The sequence below is a fragment of the Nilaparvata lugens genome, chromosome 4 (genome assembly GCF_014356525.2).
Source record: "Nilaparvata lugens isolate BPH chromosome 4, ASM1435652v1, whole genome shotgun sequence".
In the NCBI taxonomy this organism is placed as follows: Eukaryota; Metazoa; Arthropoda; class Insecta; order Hemiptera; family Delphacidae; genus Nilaparvata; species Nilaparvata lugens.
Window position 1 is genome coordinate 68,716,673 of NC_052507.1, and position 9,386 is coordinate 68,726,058.

General features: G+C 37.4%; 1 protein-coding gene across 1 annotated transcript; it reads right to left on the reverse strand.

The window, feature by feature from the left end:
• Positions 1–2,092: 2,092 nt before the first annotated feature.
• On the reverse strand, positions 2,093–6,155 carry LOC120350936 (ABC transporter F family member 4-like). The gene is made up of 2 exons (XM_039426324.1): positions 4,151–6,155; positions 2,093–2,681 (listed from the first exon to the last, which is right to left on the reverse strand). The coding sequence occupies exons 1-2, from the start codon at positions 5,366–5,368 to the stop codon at positions 2,655–2,657; spliced, it is 1,245 nt and encodes a 414-aa protein (XP_039282258.1). The 5' UTR covers positions 5,369–6,155; the 3' UTR covers positions 2,093–2,654.
• Positions 6,156–9,386: the final 3,231 nt, after the last annotated feature.

The window sequence follows — 9,386 nt, forward strand, 5'->3', positions numbered from 1 at the left end:
TCATCTTCCCACATTTAATGTATTGTAATTCTGTTCTTAACGATATGCAAGTCACTCTGAATGATAAACTACAGCGTTGCCAAAATTATTGTCTACGTTTCGTCTACTCTCTCCAACGCCATGATCATATCACCCCAGCCCACATTGCTAGTTCAACATTAAAGCTTCCCGATCAGAGGCTTTTTCGAATAGTCAAGCTTGTTAGAGATATCTTGATATACGGTAATCCGAACTATTTTAAAGATGATTTCAAATTTGTCTCTGAAGGTAGGAGGATAGATGCTTCACATACTAGAACCGGAGAAAGTACTTTAAGGATACCCAATCATCGAACTACTATTTTCACAAAATCCTTCTTAGTCAGTGCCTGTCGTGCATGGAATGCACTTCCTGTTTCTATCAGGTCCATCGAGAGCCGAGCGAGCTTCATCCTAACTTTAAAAAAACATCTTTTGGAACAAATGACTGAAACTGTCCGGCCCTAGAACGATCACATGACATCCATCCCCCACCCATCCCACAAATACAAACCTTTAAACCATGTTATAGAACGAATTGTATATATATATATATATATATATATATATATATATATATATATATATATTATATAAACTCATGTTATTTCAATTATCCACTGCATAATGCTGTATATTACTGAAAGTTGATAACCCTGATCTACTTTCAGCCTACTTCATTTTATTAATCAATTATTTGATCTTATCTACCTATATAATTATTTTACTCTATCAATTTTCTGTTTTTTTTCTCTTTAATATTCATATTGATTAAAACTTTTACAATATTTCCATTAATAAATAAATCCTTAGTTTAAATAACGAAATTAACGTTTTGGTAGAGAGTTAGTGGGGAGGATATTTTTAATATTCTTTCCGAAGAATGGACATTGATATGTCCAAAGCTCCGCCAATTTATGTAGATGCATAACAATATGATTATTATCTATAGTTATTATATTACAAACTGCTTTTTCATATCATATACAGTTCAATAATTATTTTCTTAGTCTATATTATGTAAATTCATCTATAATTTTGCTGTATTGTAAGCTATTGTATATAAGTGTATAAGCCAGTATATATTGTAATCTACATAAATAAAGTACTCAATCACAGAAGACACACAAGACGATGATGATGATGATGTAGATAGTCTGGATGATGTTGACCCCGATGAGCCAGACCATCGACATCATGTCACTAGTGTGTGTTCAATGTGTAGGATAGTTGACAACTTTTTATGTCTCCTACTCCCCTGCATGCACTTAGCATGCAAATTATGCCTGCTAAGTTCAAGAAAATGCAGGTATTGCAAGAGGCCGATTGATGGCTGGTTCAGCATCAGGCAATCGCCTTAATAGCACAAGCCCTTCCTTTCCCCTCCCTACCACCATCCCACCCATCATCGTGGCCGGCGGCGGCGGGCTGCCTGGATGAAGGCAGTTTACCATCACCTTCATCATCTCATGTAATTAAACTAATAATAATATGTTCTCACCTACTAGTACTACTTTTATTTGTGAGGGTGTGTGTGTGTGTGTGTGTGTGGTGTGTGTGTGTGTGTGTGTGTGTGTGTGTGTGTGTGTGTGTTGTTCTTCACGATTCACATGCATTGTTTTTTTCAGGTAAAAATGAATAATGTTGACGAAATTGTGGTGGTGGAAGAAGAAGAAGAAAACGGAATACAGGTAGATGATTTGGTGGTGGAAGAAGAAGAAGAAGAAGAAAAGAGGGTAAAAGATATTGGAGTACAAGTTGACTTTAATGGCACTAGTTGGGAAAAAAATTGATACTTTAATACCGTTCAAAAGGTGGTTCCACTAAACCTAACTGGCACCCCCTTCTTTTCAATCGATATACAAACTAACACCTCCACCTCCCACCCTAACAGATATTACCCCCCTAGACGTCACGGCATCACCTCACCCTCCGCCTCCTCCTCCTCCTCCTACTCCATCTTCCACCCTAGACGTCGCGGCATGACCTCACCCTCCGCCTCCTCCTCCTCATCCTTCCACCCTAGACGTCGCGGCATGACCTCACCCTCCGCCTCCTCCTCCTCCTCCTTCCACCCTAGACGTCGCGGCAGCACCTCCCGCCCTAACAGTAATGACACCTCATTCTCCTCCTATAGACAGCCGATCCACCATTATGAAGAAGAAGATGACGATTATACCCGCAACATGCCCGTATTACCCCCACGACTCCCAGAGCGCCAAGAGGATGTGCCCTATCCTCTAACGCCTGAAGGCTACCCTGATTGGGATCTTATAAATCTTAGAAATGGAACTGAACCCCACTATTCTAATTTCACTAATGCGCGGCCTGGATAATAGGATTCATCATAATGTAATTGAACACACTTTACCTCCTTCTACTTTTCATACACTAAATAGCTGGTTAGACAAAAATAAAAAAAGACAATTAGATTTTTCGGCTTTATAGCCTTTTTTGTTTTTTTATTAGCAACACAAAGTTACACAATTTTTTTTTTTTTTTTAAATTACATTGTTTGTGTTTACAAATCACATTATATTTTAAATAATCTCAAAAGTTTTTTAATCTTACTACTACTTTATCAGACCGAATGAACCGTTCCAGTTAAGGGGCGGTATTCTTTAATTACATCGTAGATCATGAGACAATAGGCACGTGTAGATTCTTGGATATTTTCACTGGCTTCAAAATCAACTCTTATGTCCACACTGCCAGTTTTCAGCATTTCTGTCTGTCGTGAACAATCGAAAACAAATAACGGCAACTTTTGTAGAGCAGACTTTGGTAGGAGTGGAATTCCGGCACGTGTATCTCAGTGATTATAGGTTCCATTGAATTGTGTGTACATGTTATACATTCGAGAATCATCCCCGTCAATAGTTTCGTAGGGAAAGTAACGTGTATTCAGATAAACACGTACATCTTTCACTTTACACTTGTCAAAATGAGATGCATTTTTTGTTGCCACACCACGTCTTGCAGTTTGCAACGCAACAACAATATACCTTGGTTTTTCCATATGTGATGCAGTTTTCACGTTCCATGAATGCTTTGTGCTTGATGGTACAGATGGATACTCATAAAGTTCCCAATGCCTGAATGACATTTGTATAGGTGTATCATCTCTAACCATTTTCAATAGAGAAAGTTTTGCTTCATCAGAAACCTCAATGTACGGTATCCTCCACTCTAGGCGTTTAATGTCAATTCTACCTTCGGTATTAAGACAATCATTATCGTTGGCAGCTCGTCTCAACACTAATTCTTGTTTGACATTCAGCATAATACGTCTATAGTCTTCCGCAAAACCCATCAGATAGCGTAGTGGTACATCGAGAATATTTGTGTCTGTTCCATTCACCGAAAATGGTTTAAATCCGTTGGTAGAATCGAAGTAATAGCCGGAATTCTCCATTTTCTCCTGTTCATCTTTTTCAAAAGTGACAGCATTTTTCAAAAGTGTAGTTATGCCTGGACTTCGAGTACTATCAACCTCAGCCCCATTAATTTCATAACGGATTTCAGAAAATAGAAAAGCGAAAAATCCTGGTACACATGCTGCTGTATTTATTGCCTTTCCATCTGTTGTGGTAAGTGTAAATTCCAAGTGAAGATAACTTTCTGATGGGAGAGTATATATATCAGTTTGCTGGATACATAATTTGATCTCGTCATTGGCAGCAAAACTTCTATTGTAGGGTGCATGAGTGTGAAAATCATCAGAGGTAATGCTGTCGTCTGAAAACGGTCCGCTTCTCCTTACATCCAAAATTGAAATTTTTTTCTTATTCACTTTGTTCTTTTTGTACTAATTACACGTAGTCCTCTGTTTAGTAGATAATTAATACTTTTAGATGTTAGCTCTGCAGTGTCTGGCAGACGAATGACGTTTTTGTTAGTCATTCCTGTATTATTAATATTTGGCAAATCCAATAGTCGTGTAGAATCATAAAGGTCACCATAAAAGTCACCAACCAACTGAACACATTTCTACCTAATCGCGTCCTTTTCTTTTTTGTTTAAAAACCCCTTTCCATCACATTTTTCCTCCTCCTCCTCCTCCGCCTCACTTAAATTGGTGCTGGAGCAATGCCCTCTATATAACCATTTTCAATTAGTTCTTCTAAAATTGAATTGATTTCGTTTTGATGACCAGTATTGCCAACTGCGTGTGATTCATCAAGCAGGTGGAGCCTATCAACCAACTCATTAGGGTTATTCCAGTAAATGTAGTCGATGAATGTATTATTGTCACTGTTGTCTGGAACAATATTGTACAGAGTTTTCAATCCTCGACCTTGTACTTTCTTTTGCTGCTGCTGCTGCATCAATGGTGTACGAGCCGCTGCTGGTGATAATGATTTTTTTAGCAGGTCATCATCATCATCAGCTGTTGTTGTTGATGGTTTCTTTGGAGTAGCTTCATCGGCGAGTTGTAGTATTTTTTTAATTATTGACTTATACTTGATTTGATTGTAATTAGCAATTTTGCCATTGGTACGATAACCTTTTCTATAAACATTAGTCCAATTAAGAATTCGTCTGTAAATGCGTTTATCTTTTTCAGTTATTAGAAATATGTAGGGATTTTTCATGAAAATCAGCTCGCAAAGTCCTTGTGTAACTGGAAACTTGCGTACACCTAATTCTCCAGTTTGTTCATCTCTTTTAGGATTACTTAGAATTATTTCACTACCATCATTGTCGAATGTCATTACTTTGCTACCCAGAAAATATTTTCCACTAAATGGTTTGATTCTTGGTCCAAAATGTTGATCAATCTCCTTTTCTTTTTTCAACCATCTCAAAATATAACTGCCCAATATAGTATTTTCGGATAGTGTCGTTTGTGATACAGGTAACGTAGTTTCCTCTTCCTCTTCATTCTCATCCTCTTCTTCATCCTCCACCTCCTCCTCCTCATCTCCATCCGCCTCCTCCTCCTCCTCCTCCTCCTCCCTAGTTTTATTAACAACATCATCATCATCGTCTTGCAATAAACGTCTCTTTATTGAAGAAACTGCAGCTGACACGCTCCTATTCTCTTCCTTTTTCACTTGTTCGTTATTGTCTCCTCCTCCTCCTCCTCCACTCTCCTTTGCACTGTCACTTTTCTCCAAAATCGAAGGTAGAAGAGAAGTAGTAGTAGTAGATGATGAAAAGCTGTGTTTCCGTTTTCCAAGGCTGGATTGAGATAACGGTGTAGACGAAGAGTGTTGCTGATGAAAGTAATTTGTTTCAGGATATAGTGATTGCTGATGATGCTGTATTGATGTTGACGAAGTATGGTCATCGCTAAGGTTGAGAATAAGATTTGTAATATCCTTGAGTGGTTCCAAGAGCGGCTGCATTCGATGTCTGTGTGTGAAATCAATACTTGGAGCACGCACCCCTGTGCCAGGGGGGGGTGGGAAAAAAGATTTGTTGGTTAGCCTAAAATCTTCTATAGTAGTAGTTTGAGGATAGAGAAAAAAAAAATGGAGGGAAATTTTGGTGGGGGTGTGCGTGCGCGCACCCCTGCGCTTATGGCGGGAAGAAAATGGAGGGAACTCCTTATTTGAGGTTAGGAAAAATGGAGGGAAATTTAGGCGGGAAATTTAGGCAGGAAAAGGCCTCAAATGACGTCACTGAACAGCTGCTGATGACGTCACGAGGTCAAGTGACGTCACTGGTCAGCTGATGGGGTGGCGAGGGGGGAGGGGGAGGGGGGGAAAACAGCTGATTTGAATCTTACACTGTCCTTTTTATCCTACTGAAGATGGTGTCGATTACATTACGTTTGACAAACTACAGCGTATAGATCCTACCAAAGATTTCCATTTGCCAACATGTCTGGAGCATCAGGGTTTATGTCCCTTAAATACTCTAGCAACGTACAAATGTCGTTGTCAGGAATTTTTTGATATTACATCGCATATGTTTAAAATTCGAAACAGGACTAGATATATCGACCCATTTATTTTAAGAGAGATTAACCCGGAGAGATATTGTTCATTTAATAGAAAACCCGAAGAGTATACTTTTGATTTTATTATGAGAAACCTTATGTATTTTCACTAGCGAAGTTAGTGCAGACACACACACACACTAACGTGTAAATACTAAAGTAAAAAAAAAATATTATCATAGCATTTTTTTTTTCTAGTGTAAATTGAAAAGAACATGACACCAAATGAACGATGGACCTGTGTCGAATTACGAAAAGATATGGAAAGTTTATGCAATTTAATTAGAGATATGAAAATAACCTACTCGTCATATAGTATAGCATTGAATAATGCTAGAAGGATTGCTGACAGTGGCTGGTATCTTCCATCACGTACGTTGCACGTGGCTCCATGTACATACGAACGTATTCTTGCGATGGATGGTGAAATCTGGTATTGCAATTGCATCAAATTGACTTTCCGATTATACCACTTAAACTTATATTTCACTCAAAAGTATAGACTAAATTCACCGTTGTTTGTGAATTTTAATTGGTGGGCAGGTCTTTTCCCAAGAAGCACACGCTCAACAACAAATGGAAGAAACTACGAAAATTTACTCGCAGACATAGGTAAAATCTATTGTTTGAAGGAAGAAGAAGAACAAGTACAAGAACAAACGTTATCATTGTGTAATAATCTATTTTGTACAGAATAAAATACCATGACTTTCACAGATGTCAGCATCAGCGGCAGCAGAAGAATTAGTCAGAGCGATTTCGGCAGAAAACGCATCACATAAATTTAGGAGCTTACAAGAACTGATACCTGATCAGAATTATCCCATGATCAGTGCCTCTCATTTGAAAACACAACATGGTGATAGAATTCTAGTGAAACTTGAAGTTGATGGCCACAACAAGTCATACGTTTTACCAGAACGCTACTTCAAAGAGAAAATGTTCAATTTAGACGAAAAAGATAATAAAATCGACATGACTGGTTATTCAATGTCTGTTCAACCATATGGTAGAACATTTAATATTAAAATAAACCAGAGCAAGTGTACATCAACACAATAGAAATCAAAACTAAACAGGTAATAATCTTTTTTTAATCTATTGTTACTTTGTATGTAAATATTGTTGCTGTATTATGTTGTTTCTCCCGTAGGTAATTTGTAGTAGTAGAAACTACAAATATGGCGCCAATTAAATGAAGAAGATTGGCGCAAACTGCAGACGGAGAAGAAGAGCAGCAGCAGCAGCAGCAACAGCAGACAACACCTGTTGTTGTTGTTAGTGGAGCAGGAAAGGACCAAAGAACAGCACATAGATATAGTCCATTTAGATTATTAGAAAATGAATTTCGTGGGTGTTTGAAAACGTATTACTATAACAATTATGCACACAGTAGATCCGGTCACGAACCATTTATAGATTACAATCCAATGTTTAATGGTTTAAAAAATTATATTTACAATTTATTAGCACACGAGTTTCAGACAAGCGGCACATTGAAGTTTAATATTGTGGTAGAATCTACATACCAGAAAATAAATAGAGACAGTCAAGTTGTTGATGAGATAGCCAATGTTGCTTTTAAAACAATTAATTTTATAGTTACATCATTAGACAATTTAGAAAAACAGATTCGCGATTCATTTTTCAATTTACTTATAGAAGAGACAAATTACCAGGGTAAATCCAGTGGTTTGTCCTTAAGAAATATTGACGGGTTAATGCTGAGAATAAATAGATACAGGCCATTGAAAGAACCAAATGGTTCTTCATATATTAAGCTTCCCAACAGTATAACGTCTAAACATTGTATCATAAACCCACAGAATCAAACAGATTCTAAGTGTTTTATGTACGCATTACTAGCGCGACACATTAAAGGTAGTTGTAAATTTCGCGTTGATAATCGTTATTTTTGTTTATTAAACAACCGCAATCCAATATATAATTTCAACAACATTGATTTCCCAACCCCATTAGGTCAACTGGATAGATTCGAAAAGAATAACCTGACAGTTTCTGTCAATGTATACAGTATTGACGATAAAAATCTAATTTATCCACGACGAATTAGCGAAACAATAAGACAGGACCACTTTGATTTGTTACTACTCGTTGAAAAAAAGGCGGACACCAATGATGATGATGATGATGATGAGGAAGAGGGCGGAACAACTGATGTAGCTACATGTAAAGTAGAAACCAAATCACACTATTGTTTAATTACCGATTTTGAAAGACTTGTTAGGAAACAATTAACAAAACATGAAGGGAAAATAATAATCTGCCGTCGATGTTTCACGTATTATACCTGTAGTCGAGATGGAGAGAGACAAATGAAAGAACACGAAGAATTTTGTTCACAGCACAAAGTAACAAGGGTTTCTATGCCAAAAATTCAAGAGGACGGTTCGCTGCCATTTTTAGAATTTAAAAACCCCTTGAAAAAGTATAAACTACCCCTAACCTGTTATGCTGATTTCGAATGTCTTCTCGTTAAACCAACATCATCGTCACCAGCAAACTCAGAGTCTGATGATAATGAGGATGGTGATGGCGATGATGGAGAAATTTATAGCACTGCACAGAGAAGGTCAAAGGGGAGGACATCGGCTACAAAAATAAAGCACAATCATGTTGTCATGTCCTACTGTTTATATTTTGTTAGGGATGAAACACAAATACTGAACAGTTCGCCACTAACACAGAAAATACCGTCACATCCTATACTGTATAGAGGTGAAGATGCAGCCATTCATTTTCTAACCACTTTAACCAAATATGCTTCCCAGGTAATACAGTCGATAGATGAACATCATATTGGCATGTACCCATTGACAAGAGAACAAGAGCAAATGCATTCTGATGCAGAATTTTGTGACGCATGCGAAAAGCCTTTTGAAAACAATAAAGTTTATGATCATTGCCATCTCACCGGTTACTACAGGACTGCTCTTTGCAATGCATGTAACTTACAAAGACAACGCCAAACATACATCACAGTATTTCTACACAATTCAGCATCTTATGACACCCACCTAATTGTCTCTGCACTCGGTTCTATTTGTAGTAATAAATTAACTGTAATTCCTCAGTCAAGTGAAAAGTACATATCATTTACTATTCAATTGTCCAATCGACTCCATCTCAGATTTCTTGATTCATTCAAATTTCTACCCGATAGTTTGGATTCGTTAACCTCTAACCTTTTACAACCGGCTGGTCCTGAACCTTCTATTGATCAAATAGCTGCTATTCTCAAACACACATCAAAACATTTCGAACATCAAAGTTTACCTCTTGTATCACATAAAGGAGTTTTTCCATACGAATACTGTGATTCTTGGGCTAAAATGGACGAAGAAAGTTTACCACCTATAGAAGAATTTTACAGTTCTCTTTGTGATAGTACAATAAGTGTA